We start from the raw sequence: 22,931 nt of genomic DNA on the forward strand, positions 1-22,931 counted from the left end.
GGCCGACAGGAAAGATCGGAGGGGCTGTTTATCAGGGACTGCAGTGACAGGACATGGGGTAATGATTTTAAGCTGAAAGAGGGGAGATTTAGATTGCATATTAGGAAGAAATTTTGTACTGTTAGGGTGGTGAGGCATGGAAACAGGTTGCCCAGAGGAATCATGGATGTCCCATCCCTGGAGGTATTCAAGGCCGGGCTAGATGAGACTTTGAGCAACCTGATCTAGTGGGAGGTGTCCCTGCCCACGGCAGTGGGGTTAGAACTAGATGATGTTTAAGGTACCTTTCAACTCATACCATTCTATAATTTCTAAGTGGGTTTAATTTGGGGTTGGAAATATCCTGAATGAAGTCCAAAATTTGGTTTTGGCCGATGTGCTGGTATTGTTGTCCAGAATTTGGATCCATTACCTGGTATGCAATAAGCCAATAACTACATCACCAAGAAAGACATTATTTTGTTCAAAACACACACCAAAGGGTTTGTCACATTCATTTACACACAAAGTTACACAAAGCCATGCATTATTCATCATGCATGTGATCAGATATTTACATGTAATTATAATAAATGCCAAGTCATTCCTTGCACCTTATGCACATGTGCCAAGGGGGGTCTTCAGGGCTGTCTGGTGGTCAGTACCCCAAAAATTACCTGCCAACTTCACCTGTCAGTCAGCTCCTCCCAACCTCCTCCCAAATTTTGGCTCAGTATTTCTAAATCAGTAGCTTAGAACAACATCATTCATTACGGTTCCAAGTTCCCCATTCAAAAGCCATGATGATAAATCACATTGTTATTTCCAAAAGCCTAGTACCCTTACAGCTGAGCAAACTTTTAAGTAAAAATGAATGTTTCCATCACACAAAAAATTCCAAAAGATAATTATTAACTGGTAAGTGTAAGTTGTATAATTACTAAGATATTTTTAAGATACTTAAAAAGATACTTTAAGGTACCTAAAAATATCCAACAGTAGTGCTTCACTATGCAAAGTCAGCCTGTTTGTAATTAAATTTGAACCCAAATTAAATTGTATTTTCTATGTACGCCTATTATTTTGTCATGAAAAATACACCTTTTATTTTCCTGTGCAGATTAACATAAAGATGGCATACAAATCTACAGCAAGACTTATCAACAAATGCATGAGATTATGGATATTAATCTGAGCATAAACTTTCTATTACATTCAGTTTACTACAAATGCAATAAAACTGTCATTGGATCAAATGGTATTTTATACTGCATCAGCTATAATACAATGCTATTAAATTGGAAGTACATAAATTTTCCATTGTTCTCTTCCCTATGAGCTATGAAAATTAGAAAGTTATGCACAACACCATGCTATGGCTTGTATTTTCCAACAGATAAGCAGTGATTTAGACAAGATAGTTCAGAGTATGTAATTAATTTCTGATTATAAGGCTGTGTCATATTGTGAAAAATAGTACATTTACTGCAGCAAGGACCTGAAATTAAAATTTATATGAAAAAGATGTAGGAAAAAAGCCCAAAAATCTAGTTTTACAGTTTTGTTTGGGATGAAAGCCAATACTCCAAGATAGACAAGAACCAAAAATAGTTAATGGAACTGCATTTACTTTGAAAAGAAGTCTTCAAAACACCAGTTTTCAATAAGCTGAGTTTATAGGCTTCCAGATCAAGAAATCAAGAGCCAACAGAGCTTACTTTTCACCTTGGAAATAAGAATACCCAGCTTTGGGTCACTGTCCCTTGACTAGTTTGATTTCTTGGTTGTGTCCAGTGGCTTCCTTGGGCAACGCTGGAGGTGTTCTGAAAAAAAAAAAACGCTGGAGGTGTTCTGAAAAAAAAAAAAAAGACCAGCAGGCTATCATTTATTTTTCCAGTCCTTTTCACCATTTTCAAAATTAGACATTTCCATTCTTTCATTTTAAAGTACCTTCTCTCTTGCAGTTATTTGGTACTACACAATGTATTACAATGTGCTCTGTATGTATCATATGTGAATATAGCATTTTAAAAGTCTATGCTGAATCAAAAGCAAATAATATATTCATATATATTGCATTTAATTTTGGTAAGAAGTACAAAAGTTTATTATTTAATATTTGTATTCCATTGATGCTCAGAGACTTGTCAGGATTGAAGTGATGGCTATACTGTACAGATATGTTTCTTGCCCAGTAAAAGAGATGCCTTTTACTTTTCATATATGGTAAGTCTGAAAATATATCTAAGTACTCATGGATAGTGACCTGAACAGACTTTATCTCAACTGGGCCTTCTGGTTTTCATTTCGCATGGTCTTTTCCGTTATGTGTAGATTCATTAGACAAGCATTTAGCTATGTGACTGACGTTTTCCACAATTAGTGCTCACACATAATTAGATGCAATGCTGACAAGGACTCTGTTGTTTCCTATAGTTTTGCAGAAAGGCCTTTTCCTTCTTTTTTTTTGGCAGTGATCCATGAAAACTATTGCACCGTGTTCAGCTGGTGAGTGGGATTGAAAATAATTTACAGCTATTATGCTCATGTATCATTAGCTCCACCTCTTGGATTACTTCGGTTTTTACAGATACAGTCGTTCACAGGGGAATCTTCTCTGGAAATGTAAAGTTCTGAGGCAGCGCCCTAGTAAAAGCATCTGGCTCACTTGCTCTATCCTGCAGGTTTAATGTTCAGTGCTTGATTACCAGTAAAGTTTAATTAGGAATTATTTTACTAATAATTTGGGTTACATTGTCCTCTAGTGGCTCATATAGATAACTGCCCTGCTGACTGACTTCTTTTTCCTTGTGGCTTTAAATCTTTTCATACTGTTTTCATACAAGTCCGAGTCACCTCACAAGAGGACTGAGGCAATGGCCAAATAAAAAGTTTGCATCTTACTGCCACAGCATATGTGCAGCAAAATCTGTCCTCTAAAACTGCATATTGTCTGCTTAAGAAATACTTAATTAGAATAGTTGAACAATAGACAGTTGTGAGAAGATAGTATATTTAATCAGAACACTTGATGGAAACCAATATATCCCGCTTACTGGCAGTAACAAAGAACAAACTCAGCATGATTTTTCTTTTTTAAAAGGTTGAAGACTAGGTCACTTGCACAAAATGCATGGAGATCTCATATGAAGGTAAACAGAACAGCCTTCCAGCATGTCCTGTGGCTACTCACTCCTAAAGGTTGATAACGCCAAGCTTTTGCTCTGTAACGTGGAAGCACCTCCTTTCACAGGAAGCAGGGAAAGCACTAGAGCACTTTGCCGCTGGACATTTGCCAGCATAATGCAGGTGTTCACAGAAAGGAAGAGGAATTCTAGAGCACGGAGAATAATGCTAGGGTGTTTGCAGTGACAAAATGAACATTATACGTTACTTTGAAAAGGTGATGCCACGTTCTTTAATGAGCTGAGTTTGTTTCACCCCTGTAACAGGGCAGTAGAAGTGGAAGCCTTGGTAAAGGGAAGCATGGCAGTCAGCCCTGTGGTTATCAGGGCCGATGGGATGCTGGGACTGACGAGTCTATACTTTTCATACTGTTTCTTCCTTGGTGAAGTGTTATGAGTAAAGACAAATAAAAGTTGCCCTGCAGAGATAGTTCTTCTGTGTGTAGAAAGAAAAGCACGATAAATGCTTCTGTTTATACCTCCAAAATTACACGGGAGAAGCAGCAGTTTCAAGTGGTGAAGGAATGTAGTTTCTTTCTTCTTAAAGAAGTGGTGGTGCAATCCAGCAAGATAATAGCTCATCTTTTCTGTTCCTGTTTGCAGTTCTAGGAAAGGCAAAGGAGTACTCTGACCTTACAGAGTTAATTTTTGAGGCTTTTTCAAATAAGCGTGCCTTTTACTCCATCGGGGAAATAATACATCAGGCTTCAGTAAAAATTCCTTGCTCAGGTTCTCTATCCATACGCCACCTTTTTTCTTCCTCCCTTTTTGCAGAGACCTTTCTTTCAGTCAGCGGTGCTGATGGCAGAGCCAGTTTGGATCACAAGTGGAACCTCAGCAGCCTCCTGTCACGCGTGGTGCTGGTGAGCTCACTCCTGTGAGGTGCAGGCAGCACTGCTGGCAACAGCTCACTGCTGCCATGCTGGGAGCCCTAGTGGGCATCTTCATGCTCCAGGGGCTCCTGTCAGCATCCTAGGATGGATGTCAGCTGATTGCTATTCATTCCCTGGGCAGGTTGTCGTCCAAACACCATCAGAGCTGCAGAGCAGATTAATTGTGCTTGACACAGTGGAGTTGTGCATTTGGTGCTGCCCATATATTGCCTCGAACTTGCGTGTGTCTCCACACATAGCAAGCGTAAATCACCACCACAGCTGAGAAAGCGCTGACAGAAACAAAACATATAAAGGCAGACTTGTGGTATAAAATGTCTTCACTTCATGAAATCATCTGTGGTGCCATTCTTACAGTGCACTCAGAGGATTATTAAGCAGTCATGGATGCAGGAATATTTGCAAAGAGTTACTTTTATCCAGTGCTCCGTGACTCTTCTGCCTCAGGGGATATTTTAAACTAAAGGTGTGACTACAGTTAGGAAATCACATAGTTTCTTTATTTCTTCTTAATTAGCTGCCAGGAGGGGAAAGCTGATGGCATTTATTTTTCTTTAACAAAACTTCATCATTTTAAAAAATCCTTTTGTAACTCTTGCATCGACATTTTTTTCCATGCTTTACAAGGTCATTTTCCAGCAGTTCATAATTGTTTAATTAACCTAGGTGCTAAGCAAGGTTCTGTTTATCCTCAATTCAGAATACGTGGTTTTATCCTTTACATACCAGAGGGCAAGTTGCACATATTGATCTACTTAGAGCTTGCTGACTACAATTTCTCCTGTAGGGATTTTTTAAACATTTGACTTTTCCAGGTAGCTATCAGGCCAGTGATTGCCCTCCCTCCACCCTAGAATCTTTTATAGAAAACCATTACGGCTTCCCAGGTGTTCTCTTTCTGACACCACAGCAGAGAGGGGGCTCTGCCTCATCATTAAGGTCGCAGTAGTGCTTCCTTCCACCAGCTGCTGTGACAATGCTCATCTTTCTCCTCCAGGCAAGAAGATGTGGCCAATTATTCCTATTAATCAGGCAAATTCAGGCTTCTCTTCAAAGCAGAGAGGGGGGTTGATCCTACCAACCATATTGGTCAACAATCTCTTCCAGCTATGTGTTAACTCCGTCTTCCCGTAGTGCATTTTACATCAGGGTTATGTCAGCAGATTCTTTCCAGAATAACCTGACCCTTGGTGTCAAACTTGGTCAGAGCTGGAATCCAATGGAAGCAATTTTTGGTGAAACTGATCCCTTGTGAGCTCTCTCAGAAGGCTGCCTGGGAACTGTATATGCTAATGGAAAAAAAAGAAAGTGGTGACCTTGTGTGTTCTCTGACTGCTGGGTGTAATCCTGCACAGCATAGCAATGCGTTTGTCAGGGTTTTGACGCGCACTTTGCAGCAATCTGCCTGGAAGAACTGCCCCCCCCCCACCCTCCCAGACCTCTCTACTGCCTTCAGATACTGATATCTGAGCGCATCTCGCTCTTTACAGAACGGATGCTGTTATTCATTGCTTTTCTGTATGAATGCATAAAGCATCCTTTGGTGGACAACAGGTGGTAATTTTATTTAAATCCAACTGAATCATAATGCAAAACAACTACTGACATTATAGAGGCTTGCCAGCTTTTTTTGTTTCAGTAAGCATCTAATCTTGATACTGTTTTAATCAGGCTTTCATATCAGATGTTCTTATTTCTGTATTGCCAGTACACACTTGAAATTACTCCCTGGCCTCAGGTTGTAAGGAGATGTTGTTTTGATTTGCACTGTTAAATCATTTCTATTTGAGGATTATTTTTTTGTTTGACCTTTGCTAAAGGCAGTGTTCATCATTAAAGTGGTTGTGCACAAATGGTGATGTATTTGTGTTTTCTATCATCAGAATAATGAAATGGTGGAACTACAGAGGGTACGAATGAAGGATGAAATTCGAGAATATAAGTTTCGAGAGGCGAGGCTCTTACAGGACTACACTGAACTTGAAGAGGAAAACATCACTTTACAGAAACTGGTGTCCACACTGAAACAGAATCAAGTAAGCATCGAAAGATTTAAAACATCATGCTGAAAAATGACACAATTTTCTCCAATTTCCATAATGTGATTCTGCAGAGCATTTAGATGGAAGTTTCTTTGTTTGTTTTCTTATTTCAGTTGGGATTTTGCTAAACATGTGTTCTGAAACAGAGTTATTGGCTATTTCTTACAAATGGGGAGGCCTTTACCTCAGTTTTAGGAAAAATCCTGGTGGAATATTTTGCTGCAGAACTTTGTAATAGCAAAGTAATTATTAAAATAGATAGAATCCTGTCTTTTCACTTCCTGCTTTTCCTCTCTTCCTTCTCTGCACACTGAACTCAGTGCCCAGCAGCAGAGTTCAGCCCTTTGTTTCCTCTCAGTTGGTTTCCTGCATGTCCTTTGTTCTTCTGAAGTGGAGAAGAGGAAATAATCTTCTCCTCATTCTCCTTTTTTTCCCTGCTACTCAGGTATTGCTGTACCAGTGTTGCTCCTTCCTCAGCCATGCTAACCTGCAAGTTTAGCAAGCTTCAAAAATAGATGAAGAGTTGTCAGATGTTCCTAGTGTGTCTTTTATGTTTCCCCATGATAGCAATTTGCAGCTTACGGCAGAACAACACACAATAATTTTGGTGGCATTGCAGAATGCACCCTAAGGAACCACCATAAATGACAGCCCCATTGCATGCAGGTGCGAATGGTCAGGGGTTTGTTCTCTCCCCGTTATAAAAGCACGGCTTTCTTTGCTATTGCGTAGTTGTACTGCAGAAGAAGCAGTTGAGAACACGGTTGTCCTTTAAACTGAACAAAAGGGATTTGTTCTCACGTCAGAAAAGTTAACTTGCCATGATCAATAATTTAGTTTTCAAGTTGGATAATGAAACGCTTTCTGCCTTTTAGACACTTTCGAGACCAGCATAACACGGCACTCGGTAACACCTTTTCCTTAACTGCTAGCAGATGGTAACAGCACTGCATCGCAGCCCCTGGTTTGTGGTCTAACCTACTGCCTGATTCAGCTAGGGCTTCTATCAAATAGCCAAGACAGTCACAGTTTCTAATGGCAGCCTGGTAACAAAGCTGCCTTACTCCTCCAGGAATGTGCAGTACTATTTCAGCTATCTTTTACTCCTATTTTACTGCTCTAGCACAAATGCAACTGAAACGTTTAAAACAACAGAGCTGTGCCATAGGGAATACGCAGGTAATAGAAATGGGTACTTTGTTTCCTTATTTATGAAGATATCCAGACTTTCAGTCTCCTGAAACTGAATTTATAGCAAATGATCTCTGTGTCAATGTTATTTACCAAGTCAGCAAATTCCCCTTTTGAGGCACAGATTATTTCCTCATCAAAATCACAGGAGGCATTTTCACACTGTCAGAAAATTTAAGACCTCTTTATGGACTGTCTTAGTTTCCCCCTGAAGAAAATCTGTTTGCAAGTGTTTGTATTTGTCATAATATTTTATTCTTAATGAAACTGAATGCCAGCAATCTGGAGAGAGAAAAAGCATTGCCACGTTTTGAAGAGCTTTAAAAATAAGTCATTTTGCAACACATATGTATGTGCTTGTGATTCCTAAAATAGCTTTGATCTGCAAGATAAAATTTCAAGAGCATTTTATACTTCAATACTTTAATTTACAAAACCATATGTTTCAAGTCTTAGTGCTGAACCGTCATTATCTGGGTTGGGTTTTTTTCTAGCTTTCGTAAGCACAAATCTATAAGATGGTAATCATATAGATAATCCAGACCTGTGGCTTTTATATGGAATTAAAATTTTTAAAAGTTTCTTTTTTTTTTCATGCCCTTAAGTTACAAACACAGCAATTTGGTGGGATCTGATAATTTTTCAGAAAGGTATCACATTCCTGAATGTAGATTTCAAAATATCATGGATTATCCATTTCAAGTTAACATTTCCCAATATGACTTTGGAACTTTCTTTGTTGTTTGAAGTGTTTTCATTCTCTGTGTTTGAAGATTAGTGCTTTGTTTTTTAAGCTGGCCTTTCCAAAGGCTTTGGAGTACAAGACTGGTAAATATTTAACTCCAATTGGAATGGTTGATACTTCTATTTTAACCAGAACTTTATTTTAATTTGTTTAAATATATACGTGTTGAATAAAAAATGTTTTACACATTACTTTAAAATTGCAGGTAATGATGCTTGTAAGTGCATTTGAATAAGAAAAGCATCAAGTGAAAAAAGCATGAAAATTCAGTATTTCTTTTCCTTTTTCATCAAACTGTTAAATTATTTCACCTGATACTGGGAATTCTTTTTTGCATTTATAAATGAAAAGGCGGATGAGTAACATGATTAGAATTAACTTAAAAATCAAAGCATGATCATTTTTACCAGGAGGGTTGATCAAGCATGGACAAGGACCTTTACGAAAAGAACTCCTCTTTTTCATTGGTGTGGGATTTTCCAGCAACGAGAAGGAAGATCAGGAGGGCCAGCAAGGGAAAGTGTTGTGCGGTGGGGATCAGCTGCACCACCTAGACACTTCTGAACAACTGGTTTTGAGCTAGATTTGGTTTACCTAGGCTTTGTTTTTTGTTAGATGCAAGAGAAAGGACAGAAAAAGCGTGGGACCTGACTTCTAAAAAAGAGAGAGGCATCTGTTCTTTTCCTCAGCCCACACTGCCTCTAAATGCCTTGATAAAATACTGCAGTATGGGTGGAGGGGAGCAACCTGTCCTCTCAGAAGGAGAAAGACCAGCAAATCTCTCCAGCCTGGCAAAGCTGCATCAGGTCACTGGGGTGGAAGCACTTCAGGGAGTGCTGTCAGAGCAACAGGCTGTCAAGTGCTCTGAAAGGGTATCCCCAACACAGTTCAAGGATTGTGTGGATGGATAAGCTATTAATACATTTCCCTGGTTGTTTAAAAATCTCTAACAATTTGGGGTATCTTAGAGTTTAAACTGGTTGTACAGATAGTTTGCTGTTTAATTTCTAAAATCAAATGCTTCTTGAATAATGGAAAAGCTTGTATGACATGGAGAAGAGAGTTGAGCCTCTGTTACAGCTTTTGTACTTGAACACTACTAAGACACGAGACACTTTAAAGTAACTGTGCCTGATTGACTTTGCATCTGGTAAACATATGGATAAGAAGTCATCTTCAGAATAATACTTGTAATTAATAAATCAGACTATGTTAACCTGAGATCTATAGATCCCATGACAGACCAACAGTACTTATGGCAATTCTTAATACATCTATGGTTTCCAGGATATCTGTTACTAAACAGCAGTGAAATACATTGTTTATTGTCATATGTTACTCAGAGAAAGATTTTGTTTTTCTTGATTCTCAACATGCTGAAGAAGTGAGCACTAAGGTATTTAAATGAGTGAGCTGCACTTGTATTTTCTTTGCAGCCTTTTTTTCTCTTTTGCAGCTGTAGGCAATCTCTGGTATTTCCAACTATTTTCTGTAACACCTATTGTAAGGCTGATAAATGGCAGGTTTTCATGACTTAAGTTTTAGTATTATGAATGTTCTTTGTCTTGTCTAATTCAGGTTGAATATGAAGGCTTAAAGCATGAGATTAAACGATTTGAGGAGGAGACAGTGTTGCTTAATAGTCAGCTAGAAGATGCCATCAGGCTGAAGGAGATTGCTGAGCATCAGCTGGAGGAAGCTCTGGAAACTTTAAAAAATGAAAGAGAACAAAAGAACAATCTGAGGAAGGAACTCTCCCAGTATATCAACCTCAATGATAGTATGTATAATAACCATATTAATATATCAGTAGATGGATTGAAGTTTGCAGAGGATGGGGGTGAGCCCAACAATGATGACAAAATGAACGGACATATCCATGGGCCTCTTGTGAAACTCAATGGTGACTACCGAACTCCCACAAGTAGGAAAGGAGAATCTCTGCACCCTGTCTCTGACCTCTTCAGTGAGCTCAACATATCAGAAATACAGAAACTGAAGCAGCAACTCATGCAGGTAAGAGCTGAATTTAACGTCCTGAAGTGGCTCCTAGTGCCAGCTTTTGCAATTATTTCTCCCAGTGACATTCTTGGCTACATATGTCCTGTTCTCAGTCATCTGCTTTGGTGTTTCTTCATATCCAGTTTTCGCTAGAAGTATTGCTAATAAACAGAGTATCTGTCTGCAAAAAGTCAATGTGTTCTTACCAGATATTTAGTGAAAAGAGGCGAAAGGGACCTAGCTGCTGTGGTTGCAGATAGTTAGATTCTTTTTTTCATGCTTTGATAATGGGAAGTGTCCCTGTGGTTGCAAGTGGAATAAAGTACTCTTCAGTATGACTGCAACTATCTGGAAAAAATACGGACAGACTTGTTTATGCTCCCTTGCAAGTCAGAGGGAGTTCTTGCCATTAAATTCAGTTTGAACAAGATTCGGCATACTGCCAAGAGAGAGTAAAAGGAGAGGAGTACTTCTCTTAATAACTGTGCACTCGGAGAGCATGTGGCGTGTGAGATGTCACAGAGTGCCCTTGTTGACGCTGGCAGTCCCGGCGGATGCGCAGGCTGCAGGGGGTGCCTTGGGGACCATACAGCTAGCATTTGTTCTCTATTCATCCAAGTTCAACCAGACGTAACTAGAATAGGAGTCTGGGATGCAAGCCAGGTAACAACTCAAGCTGCCAGACGCATTGCTGACATCATCTTAGAAAGGGGTACAGTGCCACACAGAGAAAGGGTCCCACTGCCCAAGCTGCCAAACATGTCTGCCACAAGAGCTTGAAAGGTTTGGGCACCAACAAGGAAACATCCAGCATTTTCTAGCTGCAGGCTTCCAAAAAGCGCCTCTTCTAAAAGGAGTAAATATTCAGCATTTAAGCTGAGTAAAATTTAAGCAGTAAATTCCTGCTTAAAATGTAAAAGCCTATTTGGAAGTAAGGTAGAGCAAACCCAATTTTCAGTGCTTGCAAGAGAATAATACATCCCAACATGGTCTGCCCTATATTTGCTGAAAAGTTAGTAATTATATGTACTTCATTGCCAAACACACTGTGAAAAGTTTTGATCTGAGCTATGACATGGCAAACACCGATGACATCTAGTGCTTAGCACAAATAACTTTGATGCAAGATATACATAATTTAAGTGGAGAAGTTTGAAATTCAGAATTTTATTTCTGTGAAAAATGCTGTCAGAAGCGTTTCTAGTATTAAAATGTGAACAGTGTGTGTAGTTTGTTTATATATGCATACATAAAAATATGCATGAGTTTCTGTGTTCATTTACATATATAATATATCCACATCTACATTTTATGCAGCTTTTGATTTCATTCAGAAATACAACGTTAGAAATTAAAAAGACACAGCTTCAGAACTCACATTTTAAAATACAGCATTTTTTCAACCGTAATTTACAATGAAGTTAATACGATACAAATTTGGAGTGAAAGCTGTTTGGAAATGAAAGAAACAAATTCATTTGGGTATGTTTTGTTTTGATTCTATTAAATTAAATATTGAGCTTGATAAATCAACAAACTTACACTTGAAAGATATTACAAATGGTCTCTGACTTTAACATTACTTATTTATTTCTCACTTCTTAAGTGAAGAGACAGACTTCTGACAGTTATTAGCCACAAACTGTTCTGGGTCCTGTAGGGCCCTAGAAAATAAATATAACCATTTTTCAGTCACAGAGGCTTTGCCAGGTTCCTGCACCTTCACACCAGTAGCCACCACCATTGCTCAGCATTCTAATCAGTGTTTAAAGGTTTAAAGTTTAAAAAGAAAAACTGGCTCCAGTTGGAAACCTGATTTCTTTAGAACCTGAAAAGGTTCACTGCAAAATGCTGATGTATGCTTTTTTTGAACTGATCGTTCTCTCTCTTGAGTTGCATGAGCTCACCTTGGCTCACATTAATTAATGTGAAAAATTCCTCCAAATTTTCTTCCTCATAGCAGATGGGCGATTTAATAAAGTTCAAGTTGACAAAAGGTAATTCTTCAGCAAAACTGGATTTTTGCTTCTCTGCAGTGTCTTTGCCATGTGGTGGTTCATTCAGCCACATCTCAGTATTTGGTGTATGTTTCTCTTGTTTTCTGTGAAGGGACTGTACTATGACAGAGTTGTGAAGGAACTGGCCCTGTTCTGGCAATTATTTTTATGTCCGTAGGACAGCAGTCTTCTTTTTTTGAGAGAAGCAAACTTCAGATTTGCCATTTTTTAATGTGTGGTAATTTTTTTCACTCCTCAATCTCAAAAAGAAGGCTTCACCTGAAAAATCAGTATGACATTCTTGCATCTATAGAATGCTGCTGCTCCACGATCTGTGCTGGTCCCTTGAAGACTTTTAATTGCAGGTGTTCGTTTCCATCTTTTAAACCCACTAGGTAATAAACATCTTGCTGAAATTTCTTGTATTCCAAGATTATCTTGGAAAAGCACCAGGCTTTTTGCTCTGCTTTTGTGTTTGTTATCTAGTGGGAAGAATTCTCTATCTCATCTTTAAAGCTTAAGACGCCTATCTTCCTTCTGTGGTGATGTTTTCCCTATTGCTGAGGCCAGCATCATATCTGGAAAACTTGGATTAAGTTATCTTAAAAAAACCGTAAAGTGGCTCAGATTCTGACACACTTCCTCAGCTTCCTGCTTCTCTTTGACAAATGCAGTTCAAGTTCAGGGTTCTTCAGCTGAGTTTTCCTATTAATTTGTTCTACTCTCCAATAGGAATTGTTCACTGATCTGATGTTATTAAACAAACAAACAAAAAGGATAAATAGCAATGGTAAAATTGAATTGGTTTCCATAATTGCAAAGTATAGAACAAATTAGAAAGGAAATCTTCCCAGACTGAAATCTTTGAAGGAAAGGATGCGTCACAGAATAGGTACAGCTACATTTGAATTGCTTTTATTTTCATTCTGTGATGATAAACATCTTTCCTGCAGCTACTAACTTCAATGTCAGAAAGAACCCCACCAACTGCACTGAAAAATAACTGCAGTTCCCGAAAGTTTGCTGTGGATGGAAATAAGAGTTTAGTATTTTCTAGAACAAGAAATATAATTACAGTACTCAGAAACATCAGAGCGATTAATATTCAGAAAGTGCTCTCAGGACTGAGTTGAAGCTTTGGGGTTTTTTCCCCCTTGGAAACAAGAGCATTTATTTCTGTCTTTAAACAGAATTGTATAATCTTCATCCATAGTTGCGGACTAAAAGAAGTAAAATCTAGTATATCTCTGTGTGTTATTTTACCTGCTGTCCAGGTTAGTATATGGATTTTAAAAGTTGCATGTTTTCTCTGAAAAAAAGTCCTTTCTATTTGAAAGAAGTATTTGTTTCCAGAAAACTCTTATGTTCACAAGAGAAATGATCAGAAAGATCCCAATAAGATCTGTTATAGTTTTCCTGCACTTTCGAGTGTGACAGCTGATTAATTTAAGAAGACACTGAAACATTGTGTTGCTTTAACATCAAGTTGTTTTCTCGAAGGAAAATCTCTCTGGCTATAAGCTTTATATTTATTTTTACACTAGTGCAGCCTACAGTTATTTGTCTACTTCCATGTGAACATACCCACAGTGGACCCATACATCTCAAAAAAAATCTGCCTTTGATGTCTAATATATATGCATCTTTATTATACATGTGACTTCTTCCCATAAGGTGAGACAGTCCTTTAAATTAACCAAAACTCAGGTTTTCATGCATATGTATATCTCACCTTACCAGCCTGAAAGAAGAAATACCGTCATTATCTGATGAGGGTAATGCAGTTAACACCTAAGCCTGGTATACCAGGTGGTAACAACTAGAGTTCAGCTGAAAGTTTCTGGTGAGAGCAGACCTGGGGCAGACTGCTCGATGGAAAAAAAATACCCACAAAATCCAGAGGAAAGCTAGTAAAGAAGCTTTGGCTGAGTCAGTCTCTGAGGCTCCCTAGGACAGGTCTGAACAAGAAAACTATGCAGAGCAGTTTAAGAAGATGCCCTTGGCAAAGGGTAAGGTTGCCCTGTTTTGGATTTTCTCAGCAACAGTGAGCAGGGGAGAGCTGGCAGACTGAGATGGCAGTGGGAGAACAACATCAAATGGAAAAAGGTACTCACATACTCATGGTACTCGGCTGTCCTCTTCTGCACAGACTATGCAGTGCCTAAAATAGAGCACCTTGCATCTAAGGAGACAGACTCTTCCTGGATCATAAAATAATGATGAGGTTGCCCCTGTTTTTCTAATTCTTAAGCTGTCAGTCACCTGTACACAAGAAAACTAGGCTGATGGTTTTTAGATGTTGTCTTCTATTTTTATTCTTACAGCTTTTGCCTGCAGTTGATTGCAAGTTTTAATAGAGATAGTGTTTTGAATGCCTGGCTGTAAAACCACGGGATCATCATATGCTTTAGTACCTTAATGTGTCTAAGCAGCAGCCACTGCTCAAAAGCCTCATTATGAGAAAACAAGAATCTGAACCACTGCTTGGAACATTTTGTGAGATGGCATTAATAACCTCTCAGTCTCTGAAAGGTTTTCCTTTTCCTTCAGCAAGATTCACGGTGGCTGATTTGAGTCTCTTCCGAATACTACCTAGGGGCATGCTTATAGGGAAGGAAAATATATTTAAAGGTTTTTTGAGAAATCATAGCTTGAAATTCTCAGAATTAGTAATTCAGCCGCTCATAAAGGGAACAAAGAGTGTACCATTTTCACTGCATGTGTAAACACAGGGCTGAGATACTGCAACAGTACGAAAAGTAAAAAGCACAAAAGCTAGTAGGCTCAGGATGCCATTGCAAAAGCCATGGAAGCAAGAAGGATCCCATCTCCTTGTGCCTTCCTCTGCTTCCCAATTCACAAATCAAAACAGGACAAAGACATAGAAAAGGAAGTTGGAGCATTATACATAAAACTTGAAGTCTCGGCCTTGTGATCTGTGTTACATTTGAAGACAGCAGGTTATTTAATCTAATCTGTGGAAAGGTACACAGCCATTTATTTACTGTATTTGCATTCAGTAGTCAAGCCTTAAGGAAAGCTTGCAACAGTCCAAAAATATAAATAATATTGTGAAGGATTAGTAGAGCTGTTCATGGGAAACGAAAATTCAGCTCCATAGAGAAATGTATATGTACCAGTGGAATAACTTATAGTTGGCAGTGATACAGTTCATATGTTCAAGGAACATATGTCATTATAAATCAGGTATCATACTCTAGCTCACTAGGCACTGAGTAATTCTTTGATGAACAATACGTAAAGTCATGTCTCAGTGATATTGTGAATTGTAACAGGGGCTGGGACTTCATAACCTTCTGAGAGTTACATGCATCTGTCTCTGACTTAATTTTATTGTTTAGGTGTATATGTCTAAAAGTTCTTGGAAGCTCTCAAGTTGTGAATGCAGAGTGGAGGAGTGGGAGAAATGAATGCAATTGTAGAGGCTGATGTTCAGCATGGGTAGGATGAGATCCTGGGTTTCTTACTTTGACTCTCTTGCAGGTGGAAAGAGAGAAGGCCATTCTCCTGGCCAACCTGCAGGAATCTCAGACACAGCTGGAGCACACCAAGGGAGCCCTGACCGAGCAACATGAGCGAGTCCACAGGCTCACAGAGCATGTAAATGCCATGAGGGGGCTGCAGAGCAACAAGGAGCTGAAAGTTGAGCTTGACTGTGAGAAAGGCCGAGACCCTGGCGAGGAGGCACATGACTATGAAGTGGACATCAATGGCTTAGAGATCCTAGAATGTAAATACAAAGTAGCTGTTACTGAGGTGATAGACCTTAAAGCAGAAATCAAAGCCTTAAAGGAGAAATATAATAACTATGTGGAAAACTACACTGAAGAGAAGGCCAAATATGAGAGTAGAATCCAGACGTATGACGAACAGGTGACCAACCTGGAGAAGTCAACCAAGGAAAGCCAGGAAAAAATGGTCCACATGGAAAAGGAATTGCAAAGAATGACAAGCATAGCAAATGAAAATCATAACACCCTTAATACCGCCCAAGATGAGCTGGTGACATTTAGCGAGGAGTTGGCTCAGCTCTACCATCATGTCTGCCTGTGCAACAATGAGACACCAAACAGGGTCATGTTGGACTATTACAGGCAAAGCAGAGTCACTCGCAGTGGGAGCCTGAAAGGACCAGATGACCCTCGAGGTCTTCTTTCCCCACGGCTTGCCAGGAGAGGGGTGGCGTCACCTGTGGAAGCCAGGACCCCAACCGAGCAGGTGACAAAAGAGACCACAGAGCCTGGCAAGGAACAGAGCCCAACAAAAACACCTACCATTTCTCCTGTCATCACAGCCCCTCCTTCCTCCCCCGTCTCTGATACCAGTGACATCCGCAAAGAGCCGATGAACATCTACAACCTCAATGCCATAATAAGGGACCAAATCAAGCACTTGCAGAAGGCTGTTGATCGGTCACTGCAGCTGTCACGCCAGCGTGCTGCAGCTCGCGAGCTGGCGCCCATGATCGATAAAGACAAGGAGGCCTTAATGGAAGAGATACTGAAACTGAAATCACTCCTGAGTACAAAGCGGGAGCAGATCGCAACCCTGAGAGCAGTGCTGAAAGCCAACAAGCAGGTAAGATGCTAATAAAGCTGTCAGTCACGAGCATCTGTTATTTATACAGGTCACTTACAAGCTTTCCCAGGAGTGTTTCGCAGGAGAGATTTTACTTACAGGTTATTTAGCCCTTTACTCAATCGTGGCAAGGGCTGACCTTTCTTCTCTCCCTCTCACATTCCCTCCCTGCTTGCCTCCTCTCTGCGCTTTTTAGCTTTGCTTTTCTCAGCACCCAGGATTCACCAAAGGCATAGGCAGAAGAGCCTTTCCTGTGAAAGGAGAGAAAAACAGAGGGGCAGGGAGTGATCAGCTGCCACCCAGCCTGATGCCCAGGCATATTGCTAGTGTTATTGCAGAATTATAAGATTGCCAATCAAAATGAACTGTGTGTGTCGAGGCTCCCAGAGGCGTGCTGGCTGGATAAAGCAGTCAGTTGGGAGTCTGTTTTTTATACAGGTCATTGATGAGCTTTCCCAGGAGTGTTTCAGAGGAGAGATTTTACTCACCATGGCAGGTGTGGCTGGAGTGGTGGGGAGGGCAAGTCTTGGGGGGGACCACCTGGGCCAGCACCTCAACAGCTGCAGGTGCCCCCGCTGGTAGGATATAATGGAGAAGATGGTGCAAACAACCCACGGTGTTCTTCCAATTTCTTGGTAATACTCCACTGGCTGCAAAACTTCAATGCCTCCCAGAAAAATTAAGGGTATTAAAAATAAATGCCACAAAATCTAAAGCTGCAAAACTTCAATGCCTCCCAGAAAAATTAAGGGTATTAAAAATAAATGCCACAAAATCTAAAGCATGCCTCAGGAAGAGAATGGCAGGCATAAGAGTATGTCCAGTGGCTTTGGACCATAGAGAAGCTGGGCATTCCTTTGATAAGACAGCAGGTGAAATGCTGAGTTATTTTCATTACAGGTGGTTGGAATTTTTTTAATGATATATATTTTCAGTTAGAAATTATTTCTCCTGCCATTGTAATGTTTTCAATCCTTTAAGAAATAGAATGGGGGCTTTCTTTTTTTTGTTTTGAGAAGGATTCATTATAAAGTTATATTTTAGAAAATAAAAAAATTCAAAATATTGTTTTGAAAATGCTCATGGCATTAAAAAAACCCCATCAAACCGCTTCCTTTTTGATGTTGCACCAAAGCAAAAAAATTGAGAATTACTGTGCCTTGTATCAAATGGCAAAAGAGGACTATGCAATGATCTGTTTTTAAAGATGATTGTAATTTTTTTTTTTTTTTGCACAGTATATCCTCTCAAACCCTTTGTATCTGTTAGATTCCAGGTCTGCAAACACTTTAGAAAGTTAAATTTAAGCATACAAATAGTCTTATTTACTTTGGTGCATACTCAGAATTAAGTCTGAATAAAAGAGGCTGCAGTGGCAAAGTCATTGTTCCAGATTAACTTGGATTTTTCTCAGCTGAAAGCAGCACAGTGATCCGCATATGGGGGCATGAATCCTGATTAACAGCTTAGGATACTATTAGCTAATGACAGTGATGGAATTTCAGTGTTAAAATACCCAATAGTCAAGTAATATGAAGTTACAGTTTCAAGTTTAATTGGCTGCTGGATCTGTAACTGCATTTCTAGAGTACTATGAATTTTTAAATTGCAGCAATAATTCAATATATGTTGAGACTTTTATAGCATTTCCCCCTCTTCAGTGCAACACATTAAATATTAATTCAAGTAATTAAATACCATCTCTAGTTAAGCAATAATAGTTCTGAGCAATTACATGTGGATTGTTCATGTAATTAAAATGTAATTAAGATGTAATTCAGGTATATGGGTTTAGATTCCAAATTAAAGTTTTTTTCCATTAGCAAAAGGCTGTCAATTATTTTTTGGTACTGCCAGAGAATGCAGCTCAATCTTGCTCTTTTATGGTTGTCAGAAATAAGGCATCATCCTAAAGCGTGCCCTATGAAATGGGAAAGATAGATTTGCTGAGTAAGGAGGTGCCATTAACTAAACATTTATTGGATAACGGCATAGATATTCATACAACTGGATATAGAATCATGCAAGCCAAATATCAACATCCTCAAACTTTAAAGTTAAAAGACATAATCATATAGAAGAGAAGGAGAAATTTAAAACTACAGAGTGCTGGGTGAGATTTATTATAAGCTAGCTGTACTGCCAGTCTCAAGCGATAGGTGTATTGCAAGAAGTTAAAGTATATCTTCAAAAACATGAGTCAACATTCATCACTTGGAGGTTTCCTCCTCCAAAACACTAAGTTTTTAAGCAGCAATAGGCTGGAGAAGGTTTTTTTTTCTCACATGGGTTTCAGTTTAGATGAGCTCACAGAGAACATCTAGTTCCGTTTTTCACATTTGCTCCAGAACCAAAACTGATGTTAAGATGCAATTGTAACTTTTCATACCTCACATAGTATGGCAAGATGGTTCTGGTGCCCAGTGCTGTGGGGAAGAGCTGTGGGAGGCCCCTGAGCGAGGGAAGCCCATGGCTGGCAGATGGCTGGATGCCCTGATCTGTTTTCAGCTTCCAGCCAGGCTGCATCAGGGCTTGCTGTGATTCCTGCTTCGAAGCAATACTGTCACAACTGCCCTGTATTGTCAGCACTCCAAACAGGGACATTTTAGGTGAAGCATTTTTTGGGGTGGGGTAGTATGGGAAAGCAAGACGAGCACAATGAGATGCACTGTAAAAATGGCAAGACCTGGCATTCCTAGGGCATCTCACCATTCGTATCCATGGGAGAAAGCCTGGGTCTGCTATTCCAGGCTGTATTCCAATACAGAAGTCACACCCTTAACTAGGAAAGCATGGCTGCGCTCTAGTGACTACTGGGAGAATAGCAATACCAGGTTAAGACCAAAATTATAATGTTTTCCTAGCCAGTACGCTTTGCCACAGTGCACTGACATCCTCTGTTTACTCAGCTACACAAAGGGTTCATCAGAAGAGAAAAAGAGTTTCAGAATCCACATTTGAATTGTGTTCACTTCTCTTCACAGTGACAGCCCTGAAGGAGTCTCTGCTTCTGTACCCGTCTGCCTGACACTCCAGCAGTGCAGCTACATCTTTTACATCTTTAACAGCATACTATACATTTCTGTTTGAACCTGACAAGCTGTTGCCTGGTTTAATTCATTTGGCAATACCTGATGATATTTCTTTTTGTCCTAGCTGTATTTTCTTTAGTAATATTTTCAAATAAGCATTTTCATATTAGGCTGGGCTGCAAGCAGAACACACGAAACTGTAACACAAAAAAAGAGAGCAAGATTTGCTCTAAGAAGCTGCAAACCTAAGACCCAGAAAACAGATTATTAAATCAATTGCTCAAGATGGCAAGACATATATCCTACTAGCATGCTTGCTTGTCTTGATTTATGTACCCATTTATTCATAGCCATAGTTACTGTGTCAGCATTTTTTTTTTTTTTCGTGGAGCAAACCCAAGTAACATTAGCATTAAAAAGTACCATAAATTGTAAAGGAATATCAAATTAATGATATAATAACTTTTAGGACCAGTTCAAGAATGGGTCTGATTTTTATTTTTAATAATGTTCAGCAAGCAAAAGTGCCTATGAGGGAATTTAATATCCTGACATTCTGATTGAAAAACAATCAGTTGCTCTTGCAGGTAAACGGTTTGATGGGAAGGAGTTGGGTCAGCAAGACCTTCACATTTGCATTGGCAGTAACTGTGGTGTCTTCAGCTCCCATAACTAAGAAACCCACAGAAGTCCTTCAGAAAAAATGATTTAATAACTCCAAACATACAGTACCTTATGTATAAACAATACCCTGATGTTATATAGGCAGGATTTCTGCTGGGAACATGAAGCTGAGTGGAAAGATCCAGTGCCATGAGTGATTTCTGCACTAAAATAACAGGCTACTGTTCTGTTTTCTTGTGCAAAAAAATAAATTGTATACCACTGTAGGACATAATACTCTTTCAGTGACAATTTTTTTACTTTGTTTGCTTCTCACACTGCTAATGTAAAGTAAGTGGGGTACAACATTATCTTAGAATGTGAATATATAGAGAAAATAGGATTTGTTCATGGGTTCAGGATTAAGGTGGCAACCATTAGGCAGCTGTATAGGGCGTTTCTTTTGTGAGCATAAGGAGGAGGATGAAAAGGACAGAGTTCTGGCAGTGCCTTGGGTCCTGGGGTTTGAATGTGTGCTCACCTCACCCTGTGTGATTCCATGGCTGGGTTTGGAGGATGGGGAGGGCTGAGAAATGTATACCCTAGCTCTCTCTTCTTGGGTAGTGTTTCACATCCCACAGGAGTCCAGGTGTTGGAACTCTGCTACCTTCCAGCCTTGCTGTCAGCTCCAGGTGATGTCCTCTGCACTACAAATGATACACGCTCTGTGAGCCATTAGTCCCGTGTCTCTGGCTTGCTGAGTTGTTAGTGTGTTCACTCAGTTCCTCAGCATGACTGGTCCCCTGCCTGGACTGTCGTTAGCCCCTCTCTTATCTTACTGTGTTATTTACTTCACTGAAGTGTAGCCACGTTTTTCTGCATTTTCATCTTTTTCTTGTGCTCTCCATATCCATCTGTGTTCCTGAGAGGTGTCATTTTTATGTGGAGCAAAGCTTCTCTAACACAGTTTTGTAGTTAACCATATCCTAAAACCAAGTACTTCAGAAAAAGCTGTTAAAAACATAGCCAAGTCCTGGGTGTCTACTTCCTTCTGGCACACACTGCTTGGGGATGCAGACTTTTATTTGCCCCATCTTTACTGTCAGAGCACTTTCCAAATGCACCAGTCATTCCAGGTCTTAAATTTAGATTATTCCACAGAAGTGGTTTCACGCACAATCACACATATATGGCTCAGTGGGTACAATTTTGAAGATTGGCTGAGACGGGGAGCAAATTTAGGCTAAAGCTGGTGCTGGAGGAAAAGTAACATGAAGCTGTGGCTTCATTTCACTTTGTCCCTGTTAGTCTTGACACAGTCTAGCAGAACGGCTGAGGTGACCAGACACATAGGTACCTCTGAAAGACAGAGTCCAAGTTCCCATTCTCCATTCAGCCCTGCTCTCCATCACATAAACTGGCTTCTGGGTGGTTCATGTGAGTTTCCTGCCTCTTCAGGCTCCCCAGACTGTCTCACAGTAAGCATAGAAGGAAACTAGCAGGTGTGCAAAGGACAGGGATGGAGAAAGGTTGGGTAATTGTTCTTTTGGTGGCAGCTAGCCAACCTAGATTGACTTAGCTGCACTGTAAAACAGCATCCTCTGAGCCGAGGAGTCTGACAGCAGTCAGCTTCAGTCAGCATCCAGGTCCCAAGCCAATGAGCTGTAGGTAACCTGAGCATCTGTGTGGTCTGGTACTCGCCAGCTTTTACAAGACCTCGAGTGTGCTGTACCTCACGCTACAGCAATGCACTGCTGCTTTGCTGGCTCTGGCTGCCTGTATGCAGGTTTCTAACAGAAGATACCCTTGCTTGCTTTCCCTTCCTTTCTTTTGCCTATTAAAACCCATGTTTTTGTTAGTTTTATTTGCTTCTTCAGTAGAGCACATGTACCCCTTCATTCCTCACTTAGGAGACTTTCAGAAGAGAGACCCTCAATAGCCTGCAAAGGAGAGTCTTCAAAAACTTGTCTGGTGTGTGAAGAGCCACCAGGTGCTCCCAATAGGTTTTGCAATTTGTGCTTCTTTTTCTAAATGATGTTTTATGGAAAACTCTAATAGGAAGCAAAAAATAAAGACTTGAAGATTTGACACAATCCTTCCTCCATTACCTTTATTCATGAAGTAAGTTATATTTCTAAGTTATTTTTCATCCTGTGATGTTACATATCGATTTACCCTGACATCCAGACTAAAGCATAGGAGTCACAATGACCTGTCTGATCATTGCGCGCAGTTTCAGTGATGTGTAAGTCACTGGGTTTACATGGAATATATAATCCCACTGCTGAAACAATTTAATGATTTTTTTTTTTTCAAAATCTAGCATTAGGTGGCACATATCTTTAACATGTATTTCAGATATGGCCTGGAAAAACTCATCTGTTTAAAATCACAGGTAGTTAATAGTGATTTTTTGAGCCCCCTCTCTCGATGTAAACTAGTGTGAAAGCAGAAAAAACGTTGGTAAGTGTACAGTTGGGGGAAGTAAAAAAAAAAGAATTATTTTAACGTTGCTATTTCTAACTGTGCTATTTCTCCAGATTCAAATGAATAGACTTGTATTTTGGTAGGAGATGATAATATGTCCTTTTGTTAAAATATGTTGTTAGTGGGAAACATATTGAGTTTCAGAAAACTGAGTTTAAAATACATTTCCAACTGTTT

At 39.6% G+C, this 22,931-nt stretch overlaps 1 protein-coding gene across 8 annotated transcripts in view; it reads left to right on the forward strand.

Annotated features, from left to right (window-relative positions):
* Positions 1-22,931, forward strand: part of BICD1 (BICD cargo adaptor 1) — a 179,869-nt gene that overhangs the window by 122,980 nt on the left and 33,958 nt on the right. For all 8 annotated transcript variants that reach the window (XM_054081239.1, XM_054081185.1, XM_054081194.1 and 5 more), the window contains exons 3-5: positions 5,941-6,093; positions 9,614-10,051; positions 15,538-16,632. In XM_054081239.1, the coding sequence (XP_053937214.1) occupies positions 5,941-6,093; positions 9,614-10,051; positions 15,538-16,632 (1,686 nt within the window). The remainder of the gene's footprint in view (positions 1-5,940; positions 6,094-9,613; positions 10,052-15,537; positions 16,633-22,931) is intronic.

This window comes from Cuculus canorus, chromosome 1 (assembly GCF_017976375.1).
Source record: "Cuculus canorus isolate bCucCan1 chromosome 1, bCucCan1.pri, whole genome shotgun sequence".
NCBI lineage: Eukaryota > Metazoa > Chordata > Aves > Cuculiformes > Cuculidae > Cuculus > Cuculus canorus.